Source organism: Hyalella azteca, unplaced genomic scaffold (genome assembly GCF_000764305.2).
Source record: "Hyalella azteca isolate HAZT.00-mixed unplaced genomic scaffold, Hazt_2.0.2 contig2100, whole genome shotgun sequence".
NCBI classification, from domain to species: domain Eukaryota; kingdom Metazoa; phylum Arthropoda; class Malacostraca; order Amphipoda; family Hyalellidae; genus Hyalella; species Hyalella azteca.
Window position 1 is genome coordinate 555,046 of NW_025932387.1, and position 24,828 is coordinate 579,873.

The following is a 24,828-nucleotide window of genomic DNA, read 5'->3' on the forward strand; positions in this document are numbered from 1 at the left end:
CTGCTTGTAACAAGTCTGCAGAGAAGGCTCGTGCCTGCTTGTAACAAGCCTGCAGAGAATCCTCGTGCCTGTTTGTAACATTATCGTTGCTTGACACATAAGAAGTGTGCCTTGATGGTGATTACTTTGATTTAATAGGCTTGAAATTTTAATTTACACTTATTTATTTTTAATTTAGTGAACGTATCTTACAACACTTCAAATTATTTAATTTCATCATTCATACTCCTTAATATTTTCTGCTTAATTTGAAAGTAAAGCTGATTAAAATGTGATTGATCTATACGGATATGAATTCAATTGAGGTTGTGTACAAAATGCTTAAATTAGTTAACATTACCTTCTAGCTCACACGGCTTGAAGCAAAGTTCTTACTATTCCTCAAACACATCTGACTATTTCAGGCTGAATAATAATCAAAATTTGTGTCAAAGAGTTCCTTAGAGAAAATTTGACTTCAAAACAATAAAAAATTAATGGATGTGATACAAATAATCAGATCTATCGTTGGAATCAAGTTTTCGAAACAATTGCATGTATTCAATATTCTAATCAATCCCAAGAAATTTGTATTCTGGTGCACTTAGAGTATTGTGCGTTTTGATCTATCGATAGTATCACAAATTTTAATCTATTTTAAAAATCACAATTCTGATAAAGTGTTTAATAATAGGTATTCGTGTAAATTTTTAGTGTTGATTTTGAGGACTCATCGCTGTGCTCATGATTATTGGTTGAATAACAGTTCCGATGAAATGATCATAGATCGAATCATTTATACGAAGAAATGATCATGCAGCTTCTTCGTTCCATTTATACAAAGAAATTTTCATTCAAACGACACATTCTATAAAAAATTATCATTCAAACAATCATTTGTACAACGAAATAATGAGCATAGAATCATTCCAACAAAGAAACTAACATGACGCAAAATAAGATGTGCTATCTGCCATCCATTCAGGTGCTCTGGAATGGGTGTACGGACCTGCACAGCATTTAGTTAGAGAGCTCACTGATGCAAGGATAACAGTGTTTGAATTTCCGGGGCCATTGCGAAAGCCATCATGCATCAGTCAAACATTTGTTTCAGAATATACATGAATGACCGCAGAAAATTTAATTGTTTAGTTAAATCGTATTTAGTAAAGGTATTCTAGAGTCTAATCTGTGAGCTATGAATAAAATTTATCATTATAAAACATTATGAAAGAAATGAGGAATGGCATGGAAGTGAAATTTTCCATGTTTCCAGCTATTAAGCGCATTTTCTCATTTATGGAAAGAATGCACTATTGTGCTCGCCATGTCCGTCTGTCTGTTCGTCTATCCGTCCGTCCGTGACCTATAGTTTTCGTCGACGAGAAAATGCGCTCTCTGTCACTCACTGCAGTGAGTACTAAGTTATACATATTTGTTGTGAGTTTTGACTGGAGGAACAGTTTCCATGCAGCAGCAAAAACTACTTCGGATACAAACTCTATTCGAACTGCGTTCCTGAAGAAAATGCCGTGCAAACTTTTGTTGTGTTCTTGCCAAATGTGGTGGCCTCCCCAATGGGAACTGGGGTAATGGTATCCCCAGGGGGAACTTGCGTAGTGATATCCCCATGCGAATTGTGGGTAATGGTATCCTTAGGATCGAACTGTCGTAGTGATGTCTCCAGGGGAACTGGGTAATGGTATCCTTAGGGTAAACTGCATGGGGTAATATTATCCACAGAGGGAACTGTGGTAATGGTATCACCTGGGGGAACTGTCGTAGTGATATCCCCAAGGGGAACTGGGTAATGGCATCCTTAGGGGAACTGGGGAAATGGTATCCCCTGGGGGAATAGGCATAGTGATATCCCCGAGGGAACTGGGGTAATGGTATCTCCCGGAGGATTTCGCGTAGTGATATCCCCAGGGGGAACTTTGGTAATGGTATCCCCTAGGGGGTCTTGGGAAAACACAGAAGTTCTCTTCGTCTGATGAATAGCTTGTCCATGTATATCTGCGTTTTGATAAGAATAATCGTTATTTAATATATAGGCTTATCCAGATCATGGAAATACGTGGAAAAGGCTTTTGGAAATCGGTAAAAATAATTATATTTCCCTCTTATTTTTTAGGCATTTGGGATTAAACTGGTGTCGCAGAGAGAAGGTTCTTGTGAGGATTATTATCACTCAAAGCTTGCAAAACATTTAAAATTATTGCAGCTCAGACAATTCAACACTTATTTTCCTGTGTGAAACTTAGAACATATATAAATTTGATGCACTCTTTCACTTTGAAATTGTTGGACAATTAATAAATTTGACTGAAATGAAAATAATATTTATCTGGTGTGAAGCAATAGGATCATTAGAATTTCTCAGTATTTAGGTCACCACACTGACAAGCTTTGTTTCCAGTGCGAGCTGTAGGGAGCACATTGCCCGGAAGAGAAGTAGATGGACCGGAAAATCTACAGTATTGGCCTGCCATGTTTGTTGCTATAACCTGAGCATGCGTGCGAATTTAGCAACGTAGCAGAATGTTTGCTCTGATGCGTGCCTAAACATTAATTCCTCGGCTATATGTTAATTGCGAAAAATTATTGATGTAATAGAGGCCAATTAAGATAGATATACCATCATTATCTTCGTAATTACCATAATAATAATGTTAGCATTGGCAAGCTCAACTTATACTGAATAATTCTCCTGCGTAAATTAATTTTTTTATTATTTGTTCTTAATGTCATGGAGAAGATTTGTTTGCTTATTCTCTCGTTTCCTATTCCTTAATATCAGAATTCCTTAATACGAAGAATTAAAATTATATTATTTTTTGATGATTGTACTCATGCTCACAATTTAGTTGGTTTCTTATTAAAACTTTTTAAATGAAACAATATCTCGAATGTACGCTGTAAAATTAATATAAACGAATTATAATGACACTGCTCCTGAACAAATAAAATTAAAATTCTGCAAAATCTTTGTTCTGTGGTAAATTTTTCTACCATCCAATTACGAGGCTGCGTTACCGTGACGGCGTTCAGAGGATGGTGCTGCATTACGGGATGACGAAAATACGGTGCTACCAACCTGTTGGAAATTAAATTGCCTGTCTTAATTCAAAAATAATGAACTCTGTCATATCTAGGAAACAAATTATACGGTGGCGGTATCTCGTCGAGAATTTTTGTGCCACCAATGCCGGGGTCGATGATAGAAGCAAACAGAGCGTGATCTCTGGGAGTGACCCCAGCTCGACCGCAGTGTTGGAAGTGAGAGCAAAATTGGCTACAGAGACCGCAAACTTTCAATGGTATTTGCTTTTCTTGCAGTTCGTCGCTAATGACTTCAGTTAAACCATGTTCGTTAATTGCTATTTAAATACTGAAAATATTGAATGAAAATACTTTCTACGTAGTCAAGTGAATGTGATAATTGTGGTAGCCCACATGATTTTTAATCAAAAATAATGTTCGTCAAATGAGCTTGAGATTATAATTATTGCATTTTATCGGAAACTATGTAAGTGTAATTCTGGAAAACAAATCGAATTTTATTAGTTAACGTTCTATGACCCTGCAATCACTGGTTTGCTGAATGCCCCATTCATCTCGTGACTGTCATGCAGTCAGAAAAAATTTCATATTATCATAATAAAATTTGAAAATACGAATTGGAAGATATTTTGTCGTAATATTTCCTGTGAAGGGAAAATATTGTCTCTGTGTAAATTACCCAGAAATTCAAATATCACAGTTCCAATAGTTTCTATTAAAGAAAAAATGTGTTTCCGATTATCTGTCTTTCGCAAAAATTTTTTATTACCAACGGAAAACATATGTTACTTCTAATTCAATGTGCTAGACAATATATACTCAGAAGGCTGACTCCTCTCGCTGATCAATTCCCTGATGTTTCTAAAATCAGTTGAGAATGCTGATCCGATGAAGGTTTTGGTATCCTCAAGGCAAACTTTAAAAAATACGCTAAACGCGCGGACATTACGTCAAGTTCTACGTCAATCATCATCAATCATTGGCTCGACCTGCGGAAGTTTCGGCGCATAGGGCCTGAAAGTTACTCAAGTGAAAATTTCGACCTAGTTTGCTGAAAAAATTAGAACTGATTCCTTTGGTCACCAGATTTCGGTGTAGAGAGCAATTTGTAAAATTGAAAATATGTACAAAAAATCGAAACTTTGGAAGTTAGAATATTTATAACAAAATGAGACTGAAATGCTTAGCGTGCTTCACTAAATTTTACTCTGCCCGCAATGAAAATAATTCCATAACCATTAGTGGTTCATTAATTTCTAATGCTTAATCCTTTATAATGCGGCAAGGAAAGATTCAAAAATTCTTCTTTAAATTGTTTCATAAAGCTCGCTGATGGGCGACACCACACTAGGGCATAATACAGGCTGCAGTACCACGCTACACACCATACAACGCTCTGTTGTATGGCGATAATCATCCTATACGCGTCAGATGTATACAAGCCTATATTGTCACCATAGCCTTTATTTATATTGTCCTCATACACGCCTCATATCGCACATATTAGCATGCATAGCAGAGCGTACGTAGTTTACGCCTGAATAATCATTTACATCAGCGCACGTTGCAAGCCACCGCAACACGCAGTGTGTGCCACAGCATGACGGAGCGTGTGCCATGCAGTGCACTCAGCAATTGTCACTGCGCCACGTATCGCGCTCCAGCACCACACACCGTTTATCACCGCACCACACAGCGCACCACAGCACCACTACGCGTTTGTCACCACCACTCGACACCAAGTTCTCTTTAATTTCGAGCACAAAACTCAGCTCGCTTCAACGCTGCCTCTTGGCCATCTCCTGTTATTGGAACATCAAAGTAAGACCGCCCATCAATTCCCAGCGTACACTGATTGATGGTCACATCAGCAACGACTGGAAATGAGCGCATCTACAGCCTAGGACGACTTTGATTTATTAACGATGTTCTTGTTGCGCTCGTCGGAGGAACATGTAATGAATATTTTTTTTTTTGCTTTTCAACGCCCGCTATAAGCAAATCTGGTTGTGTGAGGGCAAATATCATATAAATACGTATTCATGATTTTAATTTTTTCTTGTTTTGGAAAAAGTTGATTTCATGTTCCGTAGGTATATAATTTTAAACAGAATAATTTTATTTGCGTCTTGAGGCTAACATATAAGTAATAAGGTAAAAACTTGTTAGTAAAAGATAGAAATACACTACACATGGAATATTATTAAATTTATGTAGAGTATATCAGTAAATATTTCTTACGAAGAATACATTTTATGAGGCGATTAACTAGCCCCTAAGAATCGCTGTGAACTGATTCATCTTTATTATTTCTACAACATTTTTGATACATGAAAATGTTAAAAACAATATTTATTCACAAAGCTCAAGCATTGAAACTTGGGTTCAACTTGAATAAAATGTACCATCTCTTCATCTCAGTATGAGTTTCCCGCTGTCATGCATGGAACTATATTACAGTGTTCCGCTCCAACATGAAAAGTTTTTATCTATTATAGGTAACGTTTGAAGAAAAAGTTGTGGTAATTAGACTGTAATTGGGTTCAGCCGATCCACACGCCCATGCATAATTTATGATCTCCTATTGTGTACGCAGGATCTAATTTTTCTGGATTGATGCGAAGGAAATAGAGACCCAGCCTCCAAAGAGGCGTTATGAGGCTTTCGAAATTGCACCTTTGTGCGAAGACCAAGAAACTGCAGGCTTCAATTGTCGTTTGAATTCTTCGAAACGCTGCCGAGGACGACTATTGATAAACTATTATTAGTTTTTTCTTGATCATTGCACTAGATAAAAATGGTCGTGATTTCATAGAAAAATCGGGTTAAATACTTAACTGCAACAATGATTCATGTACATGGATTATAGCGTCGAAAATTAGAAGTAAAGATGTCTCTTTGAGAAAATTTTTTAAAAATTATATATAGGAAGAATACACTTCTTTTGTAACTAGGCCCCAAAAGAAAAATTTAGGAAAGCGCCGATAATGCGATATGGGAGAATTACGATCACTTTTAGTACGAAGTGTAATTTTGAGTAGAAAATTGTACATAAATTCCCTATATTCGTGATGTTTTGCTGCTGTTTACTTGGCTACCAAAACTTCGAGTCACCCTGAACATTTATGAGGCTATTATAATGATTCAACCCAGAAAAAAATCGGTGTAAAAATAGGAAGTTTATTGGGATTTTTAATAGCTCATTGAGAGAGGAACACGAGGGCATGGCGAGCATTTTCAGTTGCTCATATAATAAAGAATATGGAAATATGACGCTCTTTTTCCGCAGCAAGTTGGGGAAATGGTAGTCCAAAACCGATTGCTAACAGAGGAAAAAATAAGGCATTTTTGAGCTTCTCCATTTGCTCAAAGTGAATGCAAAGTAAATAAATATTGCCTTTCAAGTGATCCAAAAAAAAAGGTGTTAGACAACTCGCAAAATTTACGTTTATTAGGATGAAGGGCTTGCCATGGAATTTTAACTGTTCAAATCCATAAGAATTCGTTCAAAATGCACATTTATGTTGAAACGATCAAGTTACATCCTAAATTGATATTAAGTTGGGAAACAAATTTTACTCCTGAAAGATTTTTGATACTTAATATTCTTTTACGTCGTGTATCTCTTACTGAAAATGAACAATCCTTAAATGAAGGGCGAGGAAGGCTATTAGAAAATGGAAATGTTGGAAATCTCTCTAGATTTCCAACAGGAGCTCCTCGGTTACGTTTGACGCGTTCGCGGCTGGAGAACCTAAAGAGGATGTCGCAATTATTTCTCGTGATATACGGCGAGCAGCTGAGGTTGTCCTGGTGCGCAGCTGTCGACGGCTGTTCTAAGGTGCAGCGGCTTCGACTACAATAAGTTTTGCTAGACAAATGTTCCGTAAACGCTACAAATTTCTCCCTGAAGTTAAAAGATGCAGCAGCCCTATCAGGAGTTAGGAACTTGTTAAAAATGCGAAGCTTGTCTTCAGACATGACGTACGGTGTCGCCAGCAGCAGTTTGATTAGTGCTCGCAGATTTTCGCCGTCCTCGGCATATGTTCTGGAACGACTTGATACTTTGAATTGAGTCGAGAGATATTGGTCTTTCTAGAGCCATGAACAGCACGAGACCTGAGGGCCACAGTTGATGGCCGTGTTTACGAGTGTACGGCAAATCATTAAAGGAGAGGCGAAAATTGTTAGAAATTTTGTTAATTAGAGTTTAACCGGTAAAGGCAAGTATGCACGTTAAAGACTAGTAACAGATATTTAAGGATAGTTACTAGGGTTAGATTAATTAATACAGAAATGGATGTTTCAATAAAACAATTTATGATAAATTTGCTCCGGATGTTGAAATTTAACTGTTATGTAAAGCTTCAAAATGTAAATAATTAAAAAAAACTTACATCAGATCTCATTGAATTCGTTTATTATCTGAACGAATTTGAAATAAATTAAGACAAATTTAATTATTCGATTATTGATTCGTTTTACAAACCTAGAATTTATTTTAAAATCATTTCACGGAAATAGCATTCAATTTATCAATAAAAGTGAGATTTTTACCATATATAATTATTTATGAATAATAAATTCCCATCATTCCCGCTTTCTCTTCGGTAAAAGATTGTCTCATTCTCTAGCTGTCGTGTATTCATGTTTTCAATTTCTAAAAGCTGAAATAAAATTTCTCCCAGCCAAGTTAGAGTAAGAATGAGCGGAGCCTTGGACGATGTTGGCCGGTCAGGGCGGCCGAGTCTGCCAGAGTTGGCCGAGCTTGCAGCGTGTTCGGCTCAGCTACGCCTAAAAAATTGCCACGACTGCGTCAATTGTAAAGTGATAAAAAATTGACGGTAAAGTGACGAAATGGATTACAATATTGCCGAGAATGATCATGGAAGCGTCAATTGTTGAAGCGATAGTTGGAGCGATTAAGGTAAATGAAAAACTGGCAGTGAAAAGAATGAAATGTATTAAAAATTGCCGAGGAATGGGCTTTTAATACGTCATTATATAAGACTATATTGAGCTATGGATGAAATAAAAGAGATGAATGAGCGTAACTTCCAGCATTGACGAATAAAATTTTTGATACATTTTTCTAATTTAATTGATCGTAAAAGTTTCTCATTACAGGTGCTATTTTCGTATAAAGGAAATCAAATTCCAGTGTCGGAAGCATCGTAAAAATTGCCGTACATATCGCGATCGACATGTGTGCAAGAGAACCATGCAAGGCTTGATTAAAGGTCCGCCACTTTCACCAATGACTCGCTGTCAATTTAGCTTCATAGATGAAGCCATCATGCATGGAGAGCGTTCCTGTGCCCTGATACTTCGGCCTGCTAATAAAATATGGTTCTCCTGCACTGCCACGTGCAGAGCAATAAAGTAGCGACGGCTGGCAATGAAGTGGCTCTGCCATATTGGATTTGGTGGTGTGGAATGCGCGGCATTTCGGGACGCGCTGCCATGTCCTCACTAATTTCCTCGGGGACCGTGGGCGACTCACTGAACTCATATTAGAGACACTCTCATGCACGAAAACGCTGGGGGCATGTGAGGATAGAAGGGTTACTGAATTATTCTGTTGTGCTTGTGAAATTTGTAGCTACACACAAATTTATTCCCCGGGGATAGAGAGCTTGCATAACTCACTTCTTCAATTCGAAGGTAGGAAGGTATAATTGCACATTTATCCATGAACATAGACTGATGTGAAACGTATCGAACTTTGGAAACATTATAAATATGTCTTCTGGTCGTCTTCTTTCGCTTTTATCTTCCTTATCTGAACATATGACTTTCCATAATACAAAGAGGTACCAGGAGTACGAACGGAAAAAGAGACACAGAATGAATATTTACCACTTATCTCTTGGTTGAAACTACTGGAAAATTTTTCCTCAATTATATTGTTTCAATACTTACATTGCAAAGAAACTAATTGCGTCGTCTTGGTTGAGCAGCTTGAAGATAAATGACCATTGAGCTTGCTTGTTAATGAGAGTCACCCTGCTTGCAATAATTAAGGGTACTCTTCACTGAGCCACGAAAGAAGCCATTTACATTGAAGAGGCCGTACGCCGGCGGCATTAAGGCACAGACTACCCCAAAAGGCCTTCAAAGGCTCACGGCCAAATGGACTTAATTCTCGAGTTGTTTGAATTTCTGAGTTGCGATGTTGGGTAACTTTGGAGGCAATCATGTAAATATTTGTTAAAGCTTTGATCTGCGTTCGATATAATATTTTGACACCAGTTGACGAAATTTGTGAAGTGAAGAAGAGTTCTTAAACTAAGAACTATTCCAGCGAAATAATCACTTACTACGTTCGGGAGCTTGTTTTTCAGATTTTGGAAACTTCGTTACCTACAAGATAAATATTTTATACAAATAATCATTTGCAATTTTCTTTTTCTTCCGTTCTTTTCCTAAGTCGACCCGAAGGGAAGCGAATATGAAGGGAAGCGGCTCACAATTTTTGAGCTTAATTTCTTCTTGCATGGCAAATGAATCACGTTTTCGGCTTCAATAACCAAATGTAGTAATAACTGGGGTACTCGAAATCGTGTTTCAATTAAGTCTAAAAATTTTTAAATTTTTATTTATTAATTATTCACCTATCATTTATATTAATGTTCAGCCGACGCATTTGATGTAGAAGGCTAAACATTATTTTGAGATCTAAAATGCATTGAGCCAAATATTAATTACTTTCTGCTGTTGCTATGATTCATTAATGGTATGAATATATCGAAAAGATAATGACCCATGATCTTGAGTGGACGCTTTGAGTAAAATCTTGGTGTCAAATCTTGGTGTCAAACACTACATGAATTACAAATCTTGGTGTCAAATTACAAATCTTGGTGTCAAATCTTGGTGTCAAATACAAATCAAATTACAAATCTTGGTGTCAAACAATACATAAAGGTGGCAGCAAATTTGAATTGCTTTGAAGCTCACTATACACATACGTACATATTTCCATAAATTCATAGACTCAATTACAGAGAAATTTTATTTAATAAATTTCAGTGTTTCAGTATTAAATTTAAATAAATTTTAGTATTAAAAATAGTGTACCAACTATTGAAAGTAGTTGATTCCTATAGATAAAAATAGTGGCTTTAGAAAACAATCTGGGTTATCTAACTTTTAAATCTAACCTTAACTACTAAAATGAAAACCCGAGACCCGGAAGTATGCTCGTGAAAGAACTTATGACCAGCTTAAGAACTCTTCAGAACAAAGTGTCAGGTGCCGGTGAGCAAACAGTTCCCCCAGGCGAGGCAAAATAGCAATAACCGGCTCGGTCTTTCCGCAAAACATCCGTTCATAACCAAAGACTCATCTTTCCGCGAGATTGTCTGTCTTTCGTTGTCTTTCAAAACATCATCTGCGTCACTAAACAGTCCAGAAGTAAATGGTCAGAAACTTGGCTTAGGAACTTACATCGATGTTTGACGAGTTACTTGAACCTTATTTGTGAACTGAGAGTGTATGTCTTTTGTTGCCGATCAAAACCTTTTCTGAGTCACTAATAAGTCCCGCAGTAAATGGAATAGGCAAGCTGTCACCCGAATAAAGTGACATACTCGTTTGATATTATTCATTAACACCACAACTCCTAATTTTTTTAATAATGCTCATTTTAGTAGTTTAATTTTACGTTTGAAATATATTCTTTGGTAAAATTTAGGTAAGTCATAATAAGTTAAATTCGGTTTTGAATTCACTTCCCAGTCGGTATTTTGGTAGAAAGTTTCGTTGCTGTCTTGTATTCAGTTTATTTATCAGTATCAACGCAGTTGTTTGAAGTCCACAACGACTATCACTCCAATAGCAGAGTTGGATGAAATAAAATTCCGCTCGATGACACATTGGAAGGAACGTTTAGCTTATTTTGCATCTAAACTTTAATCTATTCACTATTTTCTATTGTACTGCAACAAAATGAGGAAATATGAATAGCGTCTGATAAGTTGTTATTTTCAAATTAGAACGTATATTTATATGTTCTAATTTGAATGTTGATAAATTGAATATGAACAATATTACAATAATTATGAAATGAGTCAGGGTTTCGAAGCTAACGAATTACAGCGTTCGGTCACTTACTGCTGGAAATAAGACTCCCAGAGATAAGGCTGACATTACTAAAACAATTTTCAACCTATCTAACCCAGTTCAATGATTGTATAAAATCCATGAATTTAATTTCACTGAAAATGAAGACAATATAATGCTAGCAGTCCCCAATATTATGTTCGTTGGCAATCTTATTATATTGTCTTCGGTTTTATTGTATAATTTTTCTCTCTGCTTGTTTAACTAAATGCCAGACGCATTTCAAATCCAGTACAAACGACTATATACGACAACAATCCAGGAGATTCTAATTCAAAAAATCTACGGGGTTTACTGCCAGTGTTTAATTTACTTCTTTCAAAAGGTAAAATGCAGGCTATGCTCTTCATATACGAGTATGTTCCTCATGGCTTGTCGTGAAATTACACTCATTCATTCACAAATGGAACAAACTTTTATTAATCATTCGTAGGTACGCATTTGATGATATACGAAATATATTTCTTCTCTACTTACATCAGTTTTTCGAATAATTCCCAAAATGCACATCAGTTCATTCGAGAACCTAAAAAGTATTGAGGAAAACTCGTGGGGGCGACTTAAGAAGTTCATGGAATTTTGCATAATATTGGTACATGGCGGTAAAAATTTATGAATTTATGAGCATGTTTTCAACCTTTTTGCGATTAATACGAAACGCAATGCTTAACTCCATTATTTATAGCTAACGGAAGATATTCTCCTTTAACAGGACCATCTCGTACTACTGCTCACTATTCATGGCAGGCTATGATCCAGCTGATGTACATCGTTGAATGAAAGATATGAATATAGTATTCAACTGTCATATTCGAAATAATGCTCAAATTATGTGCAATAAATGCTTATTAATGTTTGAACTAATCAGCCTCGCGGGCGAGCTAAAAAACTTTTTGTTTAGAAAAAAGCTAAGATTTTTTAGAGCTGATCTATGAGCGACAAAAAAGTTCTAAGAAAACAGTGAAGAAAACAGTCATCAACAGATCCTGAGTGCCACGTTGACCAGGTAATTACTTTTTTACAGTTAAATTAGAAAAATATAATACTGTATCGAGTTATAACGTCATGCATACCCTGAGAGTTTAATATCTGCTTTAAACACCTCAATATTCACACGAGGTTTGTACTCGATTTCACGGTCGATAGTCTTGCAAAAAAAACACAGTTCATTACCGGGAAATAGTTTCAAGATTTCGTGCAACACTGTTTGCAGGCCTTGATAAGCTTGTTAGTTTGCGCGCATGAATCACTGTTATGACGGAAAGTTTAGCACAAGCTTCGTTTGCCAGTGTATTGAGTGTAGACACATCCAATTACAGCCTTCAGCCCCAGCCCGCTGCATGGATAGAAGACTTGATAACGAACTTTTGATCATTAAAGTCTATTTAACTTGCACTTTATAGCTTCTGAACAGACCATCCAATTAGGCTCACATGCTTCAGAGAATCGTAATTTGATAATTTTTTGTAATGCAGTGCAATTACGGAAGCTTGAATATGAGGCAAATGGGTGTTCTGTTGCTGAAATACTGTCGTGACTGGAAATGAGGTGAACTTGGCTGCACATGTGTGCTTGGAAATGAAGTGAAGTTGGCAGTAATTAAAAGATGCCCAAAAGCGAAGAGAGCTTGGAAATAATCAATCATTAATTGTCCGAATTGGGGGACCGAATATTAATACATTCATGGAAATAAAATAAACCCATATGTAATTAATGACTTTTTGACAATAGAAAGCAATTTACGTGTTTACTTTTTGATATTTTGTTCGACTTTTTCTATTTAATAATTTTACTTTTGCAGATTTTAGTTGAAAATTAAGAAATGTTAAAACCACTTTCCAGGCGTTCTGTGTGGATGCGATTAAACCAGTAATGTGAGACTGATTATCTCACGTCCGCAAATGTTTATTTCATGATAAACATAGAATTATTTTCCATGAAAACAACAATGATTACAACAACTTACAACATCAAAGATTATATTCTGTTGTATCCAAATGAATTTAATTTTATATTATTCTCTTCAACAACTTCTGGCAGTTATGTCGAAGCGAGCAATATTACAGCATTATTTAACAGCCCGATGTAAAAATTTAAGTTTTAATATCATGCATTCGTGTAGAAGAATAACATTGCGTTTCAGAATCTGACGAGGTCCGATGCTCGCGTTCATAAAAGGGTACCTAAGGTCATCCATTGAAGCAACTTTAAGGATGAACGGAGTTGGGAGGCGATTAGGACGTCCCTTGAGCTCTACAGCTAAAAGTTAACACAAATAAACGACCTTGTGTCTGGGTTATGCAAATCTAAAGTTTGCTGGCATTCATGAACGATAGCGCGCTCAGCTACTTCCTCGACTCTTGATTTTTCGTGATGTATCCTGTAAATCCTCAGCTGGCTGCAGCTCTGCCCTTTTCCAACTACAGTCATAATTCAACTCCCAGAATTTACATACAAGAGAAGTTACGGTATTTCGTAACAAATGCGGAAACTATGTTAGGTTTTGATATTAATCCTGGAAACGAAAGCCTCCAGCTACGCATTTATGTTGATGCCTTTTGATGTATTTGATGAAATCATAAAACTGCAACAATATAAATTTGACTTGTAGGCGAGTGATAAATTTTAAAACAAGTGAATGTTAGAAATTGTCCCAGAATGAGTGATGCAGATTCCTGACCGTAATAATAATATTTGGTGCCTTGTCGTGACTTGCAAGTAAGTGAATCATTAACTTTTGCGAGAAAATCCAGTACAGTTGAATATTACAAATGAATGCACAGGATTCATTGTCAGTTACCGTATCAGCATTTTCACCACATTCGGGAAATTTTGCTGTCGCGTATTAAGTTCTCGACTCGTCATCTCTTATGAGTTACACGTAAAAATATATTTTCTAAAGCAACTCGATTCATCAAAGGAGTGCCTGCCCTTCTCAAAGAACAGCTTTGAAGTCTGCAGTAATGTACTAATCTCGTCGGCATACTTTAAATGAATGGCCGGCAGCTTGGAAGCCAAAACGAGACGCTATGTGCTCATATAAAACCTGAGTCTTAAGCTCGGATGAGAGTATGAGGCTCTGCAAATTGGAATCGAAAAATTTCATCTGTTCGTGGCATGTATTTCCGACAAGCGATTACAAAAATGACTAAAAAACGCGTTTTTAACCTAATTTGTGATGTAAATATTTTAATGATTAACCAAAGTTGCTCAGGATCTCAATTTTGCGGAAAAATATTTTTACGTATTACTCTTACGTTCTAAACTTGAAAATGAGCAGAGAAAACGAATATGAACGTGATTTTTTTTTATTATGACGTTGTCAAGGAAAAATAAACGATTAGATTTGCATTTGAGCTAGGATCATAATTGAACATTTTTTATTGCGATATCCTGCATGCAATAACTGCGTGAGTTTGGGGGTTTAAGAAATGATGATACATACGTATATTGTAATGAAATTTTTTATCTGAAAACACAAAATATAAAAATGTTCATTGACGCTTGTATTCTTTTACACCTAACATTTATGTAACCACCGTTAAAATCATCCTCTGCCTCAAATTACTAACGTGCTAACGGCAATACCACATCGCAAATTCAATTCAACTAAGATTCGCATCGAGCACTGCCAGATTTCTCACGAGTCCTGAAATATTAGAGCGCAAAGTGTGGAATGAATCTCGAGTGGAACTGCGGGTGCGCCGTTGCGGTCGCCGAGCGTGAACCGCAGGAAGCATCTTATGGGCTCTACAAAGCCGTTACCGCGGCCGTTACAAGAACTTGCTTGGCTTGAGTGGTCTTCTATACGAGACGCTTCTCCTAGATGCAATCGTTTTCTAGAGGGACAGACGTTTCTACAAGATATCATCTTCTAGACGTTTCTAGAAGATAATCTTCTAGCCATTTCTACAAGAAAATCTTCTAGACGTCTCTAGAAGATAATCTACTAGACGTTTCTACAAGATAATCTTCTAGACATTTCTGCAAGATAATCTTCAATAATCTTCTAGAGCGATAGATGTTTATCTAATATGCAATAGTATTCTAGAGCGACGTTGCTCAGGGTATAGTGGCAGCCCACAGGCACGGTGATCAGGAAACAAACGGTCGTATTAAATCATTTTATTTCACTGTCATAAAACTAAGACTGCTATTCATACATGATGAACTTAAAAAAAACTTGGTTTCGTCGAACTCGATGCCAGGCAACGGTTAACCTAACGTTTACTGGGAAACGTATCCCGAGACTCGTGACGCCGCTCTGCAGTACACATTCTTCCACTACCTTTCCTATGCGCAATTTGTAATCTCGATTCTACCGCCCTATAAAATATTTTCATAAATCTTCTTCTCAATATTAATAAATTGACAGCTTGTATTTATTAATAGCCATATATTTTAAACAATAAATAATTTTCAATCCAAAACCTCTACATCATTCGCTTATACAAGACTCATTTTAATTTCATGGAGCAATAGACGCTTCTTCTAGTTGTGATAGTCTTCAAGAGTTACGGACGCTTCAACAAGACGCAATAGTGTTCTAGAGTGAGTGACGCTTCAAAAAACAATTTGTATCTAGAGCAATAAACGCTTCTAAAAAACGCAATAGCTTCCAAGAACGCCATACGCTTCTCTACGCCTCAGTCGTCTTCTGAAGCCGCATACGTGTCTCTACGACGCAATAGCAAAATTTTCAAGGCGAGCGCATACATAAATAATGATGTGGGACTGCAGTAGGAAAGAAATAATTTAGAATGTAAAATCAAGTAAGTTTTGATATTTCGAATTGATTTTTTTATATTTTGATACTTCGAATTAATCTATTGCTATGATATCTAGGAAAGTGATTTCCAAACCTTTCGTGAATAAGAATATTGGTTACGTTAATTTGCTTCCAACTCCTTAGTACTCTTACTTTGTGACAGCCACGAAATTTCAGTATAGCAGCATTTGAATTAATCCCACTTTTAGTACTTTTATAAGAAACGAATAAAGTTAATGTTCTCTTTAAATTTTCCGGTTTGCGGCTAGGAAAAAGTGGCCATGGCGCCCAACCAAAGTTATAATCGTGTGTTTGACTGGGAACTTTTCTACGAGGAAAAATAAACATGAAATAAAAGTCTTTTTCAGATAATAAAGAGTTCTCACATCACATACAAGTACCTCGCGTACCATTGCTGGTGGACTGCGATAGTACGCGATTGACAACCTGGGCTGCAGCCATGTACCTCGGTGGCAGTGCTGTTACCAGTTTAATTGGTAACCAGGGCTTTAACCAGTTTGTTAACCACTATATACCATAAACGGATGCCTACCTACAACGACCATATATGAAAACATTACAAGTCACAGTAACATTGTGATTGAATTTTCTCAAAATCTCTCCTGTAGCTGTATAAGTGTTCTCTTTACTTTCATTATTTTTGATAGTTCAGGATTATATTTATTAAGTTGGAATTAGATAAGAGAATGTGTCAATCACCTAGCCAAGACCTCACCATCCTACTTTCCGATGTTTAAAGTTACATTTGCCACATAGTGAATTTACATGCTACCGTGCCAACACATTTTAAAATCAATGGAAAATACAGTAAAAACGAAACACTTTTTTCGTATTACCAAAACACTTTGCTCCACATATGATAATTTAATTTTTGAAAAATTTTTGCAACCCAGCAGTTCTAATAATATTTATACTCCAAAATCTCCATCCTATGTCGATCAGAGTTTCTTAACACCCACATTTTTTCCAACGATCATCCTGCCACAGATAACTTAAATAGAACATATATGGGGAAATTTTTGCCATTCCAAGATTATTATGGCTCTTTCACTCATCAAACTCTCTCCATTCAAGTAGTTAGTCACCGAATATTTACAACTGCTAGGATGTTGGTGTCACTCATCAAACTCTGTCCATTCAAGTAGTAAGTCACCGAATATTTACAACTGCTAGGATGTTGGTGTCTGGCATGACAGCTGCTTTCATTAACACGAAAGCTAATAAACCAGGTGCAATGTCGCGGAAACAACAGCAGCGATGGCAGTCAGATCCGAGTTTCTCGTGAGGTCTTCTTTTTGCCGCTTCCGCCTCTCCTGAATTATGGAAAAACTTTGCCTTTTTATGTCTCGCGTACCGAGGCTTGACAAAGATTTTCAGTTCCATCCAGAAATGTAAAATCGTCCCTCACTCACGACTTGCACACAAACGTTGCATGGAAAAATAAGACCACGGTTCAATTTCAATTCAATAAAACTAAGATAGAGGCTTTAAAATACTATCAAATTATTTTAAATTTATGTTTAGATTTGTTATCATAGTTTTGTACATGGTTATTATGTTCATACTCACATGTTTTTATAATGTTTTTGATTGAAAATTGATTAACGCTAATTAATTATTGATGGAAACGAAGCCAACCGATGATGCAAGTTGAAATACAAATATGCGTAACTTTTATTTCATTAGGAGGACTAAGGAATTAAAGGTTGAAAGTGATTTTATAAATAAATTTCGTGAGTAAATCGTTTTGACGTGAGGAAATTCATCCAAATGAATTCATCTAAAATGAATTGAATTAATTCATCATCAAAACAAAAAATTCATCTATTTACGTATTGCATGTTTGTTTGGAATTATTTCATGATGAAAATTTTTAATCATCGTATAATAGGTAATTATTCAAGACAAAGAATAACGTTTTGCAAAAGAAATACGGTGCGTCATTTGCTATTAACTATTGTTAACCAATCGAGCTTTTTGTGTATTTATATGGCTTATGATTGCATTCCTTCAGAGAGAATTTGGAACAATCTGCATTAATCGTTCCTTTAGGATAAATATTCCGAGGGAATGAGCGGGTGCATCAGCGGAATTTTATTTCGGTGTATTTTCGTTCGCTTTGATTTGCATAACGGACACAAATCTGGCACCGACATGCCGGGCACTTCTCAAGACATTAAGAAAAGAAAATCCTCCTAAAATAAACGTCCACACGGAGCTATTAGAGTCCCACGTACGTGGAAATGATCATTTTATGGTATCGTTTTATAGTTTCACTGTAAATCTATAAAAAATTTGTGTTTTAGTGCTTTTAATCATTTATGGAAAAATGCACTATTGTGCTCGCCATGACCGTCTGTCTGTCTGTCTGTCTGTCCGTCTGTCTGTCTGTCTGTCTGTCTGTCTGTCTGTCTGTCTGTCTGTCTGTCCGTGACCTCAAGTTTTCATCGACGAGAAAATCCGCTCTCTGTCACTCACTGCAGTGAGTACTGAGTTATATTTTTTATAATATTTTTCGGATCAAATGACTTTTTTCGAAATAAAGCGTTAATCGAAAACTGAGTTTTTGTTTGTGACGTTGTATATTTTAGAGAAAACTTTCATCAAAGGCCGTCAAAGGCAACGAGCTAAATGAGGCAATAATATATATTAAAAAAATTTAAAATACATCTTTTTTAAATTTTACAATTTAAATATGATGGTCATTTTCCATAGTGCTTCTAAGCGAAAACTCAGTGAAAGTCGCTTGAGCTTCTTCTAGGTCAATAATCATAAAACAAATGCTGCATGGTCCATGACGCATGGCAAAAAATTTTAAAATTTATTGGAATGTAACTTAGGTAAGGTTTATTAATCTTCACAAATTTCGTAGTTCTGAAACACAACCGCACTGGCTCGTGTTTGCGAAACTATAATAATATAAAATTATGATTCAAAGCAAAGCGATTTAGTTTGTAGTTGAAGGAGTCGTGGTTCAGAACGCTGCATGAGGTGGCAAAGTTTGGAGGAGCGAACACCGTTGTTGGGAACGATTAAATGGAGCACAGGCCCCTGGCTGGCGCTTGTGTGGCGCAACGAGCAAAGTTGTTGCATAAAACTTTACTGAGCTGCAACACTTTGACCGTTGAGCGGCCTTAAATATTGCCGAGCAGTATTGCACTTAGCTTGCGTAACACTAAGCACCGCGCTAAGGTGCAACTGCAGTTTAAATTTGAAGGTCTTAGGGCTTTGCTGGAAAAGGCATTCCGTGCCCAGCCAATGTAACTTTTGACGATAGCTTTGGTAGTTTCACGGGAAAATTCCTGTCATATTTCTCAAGTAATTTCGGCCCTAAGACAGAGCGGAAACACTTGTTACGACATTTCCAGCCAATTTGCGCTGCTAGGTGAAATGATGTGGATTTTGTGGTTTGAGAATGATTAGTGTTTGATTAAATCATGATCATTATTTCTCGCTTAGTATGACCGGAATGTAAAGATTAAAAAAATTCTAAATTTTATCACTTAATGAGATATTAATCCACATAATCTGATGTCGAATTGCTCAACTGAAAGAAACATCCGCTCGAATGCTGTCGTGAAGGACCCTCTTGAATTTTGCTGCGCAAAAGATCCCAATTTTTATTCCTGATTCAACGAGCAATCTTCAAGTCTTCTCCAAAGTTCTTGTGGCAAGAAAATTTAATTTCTTTCACTCGAACGGCTGCCATTAAAAAAGGATTTGTCATAGCGCAGTCCCTAATGAACGGACTCTGTTTTGCTCGAGCTTTTCTTTCAACCAAGTCCGGTAAGAGCGACAAATAAACAAGCGCTGATTCCATGTTGGATTCCGTGAATTTTAATTCTACTCAAAGAAGGAATTCTTGGAACTTGGCAGAAAGAAATTCTTTCGAAAATATCAATGTTATTCATGAACGCCTGAAGTAAGAGTGAGATACGAAACCATTTGACTAACATACTTCGCAAGTTAATTGGTATTGATTAGTAACGCTTCAGCTGTGATTAGTATTATCAGACACTGTCGAACACTGAATACATATAGTGAACGTTTATCACCCATACAATTATACACAATTTGAATTAACTGCATTTAAAAAGTAGCGATGGCGATGGTTTGATATATTTGTACTCAAATAATTTTCAAACTCTAGTGTTATTATGGCTTATGATCGATAAGGCCCAAGGAAATGTGGAACATTTAGTTCTAATTTAGGAAATTAACTACAGAAACTGAGAAGCCAATGAGAAAATATAAAAATATACCCTATAGTTGATAATAATTATTGTAGACCCGCCATTATTTCTAGAGATGTTAGTCGCTCGTCAGGAAATCGCTTGCTTATGCATTAAGGTTTGTTTACGGCCACCCTCAAGCCAGGCCAATTTACGCCCCTCTAATGGAGGGTTGCTCACTCTTCTTTGTTTGGCGAGATATAGGAAGTATTTTCTGATTCCTGGAGCGAGCATCTCATCTGACCAGGATTGATTGCCTTACGCTACTGCGGCCATATTTTCCTCCCAAACCTGGCATGTATTACGGCGAATTATGGACTTTAAGTCTAGTCGTGGCCATCAGGCTTAATGCTAACCAACTTAAGCACTGAGAATGATTAAATGGTGCTAGACCAGTCGTAAATTTCATGCTTAATTGCGAAAGGAGGTTGTCTAAGATAAGAAAGTTGCGATTATGGCAAGCGAAAGTATTCGGCCGAAAGGCATGAAATTGTAATCGGGCGACTAAAATACAAGCAGTTGATTTTCATTTGTGTGAATGGTAACATTTGTAGATAATTTTCAATGTAAGGAAAAGCCTGGACCATCAGATGGGACGCATTTCATCTGTTACACTCGAGTTGGTTGCATCATGGAATATAAATCTCATTCAATTTCGGCTGCTGCAAGCAAATTTTTGATCATTCAGTAACACATAACATAGCTACAGGCTCCGAAATACAACGTACAGAGCGCGCAAAAGAACACTCTTCGACGTTATAGTTGGGCACGTCTGTGATTAGCGTTTGATCAGAACCAGGTTGTAGCTGGTAGAACATCCCACAGCGTGGTTCTGCCTTTGTGCAAAATTTGGGCACGTCTCAAGGCCAATTTCCTTCATTTTGACTGAAGTTTAAGGTCGATTAGAATTCCGTTCGTGTCAGTTGAAGTCCAGACAAGGAAATAAACGGTAATTCTCTCGCCTTTGTTTTTTTTCTTCCGAGAGGCGGTTGCTGGCAAGCCGCAGGAATACGCGAGCGAGGTACAGTGTCGAAAACTTTCAGTGTTGGATGTAGTATGTTTCTATTACGCCAACGGTGTTCAAGTATATATTTACGCTTTGTTCGTTATAAGGTTTGAACGAATTTCGTAAAATCTGTTGAATCAAGCAAAATTGTGATCAATGCTATATTAATTATTTTTGATGACCCTAGGTTGAAGACGTGTTGAAGCCCACACTGATATACTTTCTATAGAAACGGACAAATCTGTGATCACGTGATTGAATGCAAACAACTACTGAGCACCAAATGATCGTCCTTAAAAAAATGTATCCAACAGATAAAAATTAGGAAGACCTAAGCCACTCCTGCTTATAGTTTCTACTACGAGATTTTACCACAAACATCAGCAATTGTTTTTAGATTGAATATGATCGATCGTGTGTACACGTTAGTATAAAATAATAAATACGTAGTATCAAATCTACATAACATCATAATGGGGTAGAGTCATTGTTTTACATATCTTCCAACTTTCCAAGTAACTGTTTACCTGCTGTAACACTCTGGTGTTGGTCTCACGTCGGTATCACCTAAACGCGTCTGCACCAACAGACGCCAGATGCAGGAGCTGCTGGGCCAGGGGCGCCAGGCAGAGTGGTGGAGACGCAGGTAAGCGCACCAATAAGGGAAGAGTCTGGCATTCTGCTGGCCAACATCGGGGGGCTCTTCCCACTGAGAGCGCGTCACAAGATTGGCGTGCTGCGTGAGATGGCCGACGAGGGTGGGATCTTTATGATTGCACTAACGGAGTCGCACCTAAGAAAAGATATTCTCGATGCAGAAATTACAATGGAAGGATTCCAACACTACCGCGCGGACCGGAAAGAAGGGAGAAAGAAGGGTGGAGTAATTGTCTACCTTAGGAACTCCCTTGCAAGAAGCACTGTAGAATTGAGATCGAAATCTGGAAACTCTGACGGCTTTGTTGACAGCATCTTGCATCAGCTGGCCCAAATGAGGGCAAATAGACGGAACACGTCCAACGTTACATCCGACGACGACTCGGAGACGGAGGACGACGAAGGCGGCGCATCAGCGTGACCTTGGACTAAGACGTCCTAAACTCATCATAAGGTCAGATCTGGGCCCATACTTTCGAAACTCGCTAAGTGAACGTATATATAAGTACTTACGCTCTATTTTCTTGTCTATGATTGGTGGATTTTGCTTGAAAAACCGTCAATCATTGGCTGATGAACTTACGATCTCTTATTTTTTTTTTGAAAGTATGGCCCAGGCTAATGAGGTAGTCTGGACCCACTCAACAACAGCGTTTCTTTACGCAAATGCCGCAGCCTGTGTCGCGCCAGTTGCTGTGTTTCCAAATGCTTGCCAATTAGCGACGCTCTCGACGAAAACTGAACTTAAAATTTGCGTTGCTCGTTAGCAATAGTCAGCAAACTGGATCTCTTGCCTACCTCACAAACGAATAAAGCGATAGCATTGATTAGTTTTTATTTAACAGACCAGATTCACAGTTGATTGAAGAGAATAGTCCATGATGCACCAGCCTGGGTTGCCGACTATTCATTTTCCAGCACTCAACTTGATAGTGGAAGTTTTTGCAGGGCATTTAGAAACATAAAATTTAATATATCAACTATAGGACATTGATATAGAATTTAATAATTAACCCATCCAACATTGCATACGACAAGAAATGCATACGGTACCTTAAAATGCATACGGTACTTTAAAACACATGCTAGGACTTAAGTAAATAGTCTATTTTTTACAGCATTTCGATACCACGTTTTACATTTTTGCATACATCTAGAGAATAAGATTATTAAGGAATATTAATGATTTAACTCGTAAAATATTCGCATTTGTTTAATAATTTTTCCGCGTTCATTTTTACCATTAGAACAGCAGCAACCTCGGACGGCACTATTTAAAAATGAATGATTCTTTTAGAAAGACAACGCAAAGTTCTCATATAGGCTCGGATTATTCTGTTAAGCAGACGCATTCGAGGCGGGTGATCTGTACTGTTATGTTTTACAGGAGAGTTCTTCGGCGTGCGTGACGTGTCAGGCGTTACATGAGGAGATCAATCAATTATTTTATTGCGATATATGATATAATAATGATAATTATTACGATAATTATAATATATTATGATATGACTATCAATTATTCTCTCATCATTGTCCGGTTTCACAAACTCGATAGGTTAATTTATATGAAAGTTAAAAACTATGATCGTTAAATAACTAATATAGTTATAAGCTTTTTATCAACAGGTTAGATGAATGAAATAAAGAATTATAAGCTATTGAAGTAGCCATAACTCTTGAAATAAAGCCATTTATATAGAGGTAATAGCTGTGGGATGTCAAAACATGTTTTTCTTCCGTTCTCATCCTATATCGTGTCTATTTATTTTTCGCTTGCTAGTGAACTTATGTGCAACGTGCCTTCGAAATTCGTTTGAACCAGACGCCACGATAACTGCTTCGTAAAATAATAATAATCATGATGACGAATATGAACCATTTTTATTGATCTCGGAAGAAAGCTTGATGTTTGATGGGCGTGGATACATATTTTAGAGACAGGGAATTCTAAAAGAATGTTTTAACAACAAACGTCCCATGTTTTTGGGGACTTTTGCATGGGACTTTTATACAGAATTTAGAGAAATTATTTCTATACATAACTTGTTTAGAATAATGAATTTGAAATTATTCCCTCAAATTAGCAGTTAATAAAAAATAAAAATGTCAGTGAATTTTAAAATAAATTTACAAACGGGGCAGCTGGGCTAAGTTTCTTTAATGCCAAATGCAGCGATAAAAGTCCCCCGTAATAAATTTTTTATTAAATGCTCATATGAGTACTGCGTAAGTTGAATTAACAAATTACAAAAAACTCAAGTGTTAATTTCCCCTGCAGACTTTACTAGAGGGCGGCCGAGTATCGCACATCTCAAGAAGTCTCAGTGAGGCGGCAGCGGCAGTCTACGGGGGCGCCAGAGGGCCCCAGGACGACCCGAGTGGGGCTTCTTCTTCATCATGTGGTCCCATGGCCCCAGGCCAGGGTCTGCAAGGAGGCCCTGATTACACCCAACTTTCTTTTCTGGATTCGCCCAGATCGACATCTTCAAACGGCTTTCCTACCAGGAGAAAAGGTCGGTCTGCTACGCCGTGTGTTTTTAGTCCGTATTTCTGATGTGACGCTCAAGATAACATTCATGTCACTGTACTTGAAGAATAGTTATTGTTTTCAAATGTTCAGTGAAATAAATCCAGTGATGGTGTATTCCTGCCTCCCTGAAGAAGCAGGAAAATATTCGGTTCGTTTAGTTCAAATTTAATTCTGAGGAACGAAACTTGAACTCATGCTGAACTTGACTTTTTTTCCCCTCAACTCGTGAAGAGAAGTAGAGAAGGAAAAATTTCCCCGGATTATTTTAGGTTAAATATAAACCAATGCATTTGATGTCCGACCTACGTATTATTCCGATTTGTTTGGCTTATTGAACGCAAAAATTTCATTTACAGGTCTCACTGTTGGTGTTCTTCAGCAAATTGACTTGATTAATTTTCAATGTTTTTTATTTTATTTTATTTGTTCAGTCCAAGCCATGGGCTGA

At 37.1% G+C, this 24,828-nt stretch overlaps 1 protein-coding gene across 1 annotated transcript in view; it reads left to right on the forward strand.

Moving 5' to 3' along the window:
* LOC125179364 overlaps positions 1 to 24,828 on the forward strand; it is a 56,806-nt gene extending 31,978 nt beyond the window's left edge. The window contains exons 3-4 of the mRNA XM_047885110.1: positions 24,129 to 24,363; positions 24,812 to 24,828. Coding sequence (XP_047741066.1) covers positions 24,129 to 24,363; positions 24,812 to 24,828 — 252 coding nt within the window. The remainder of the gene's footprint in view (positions 1 to 24,128; positions 24,364 to 24,811) is intronic.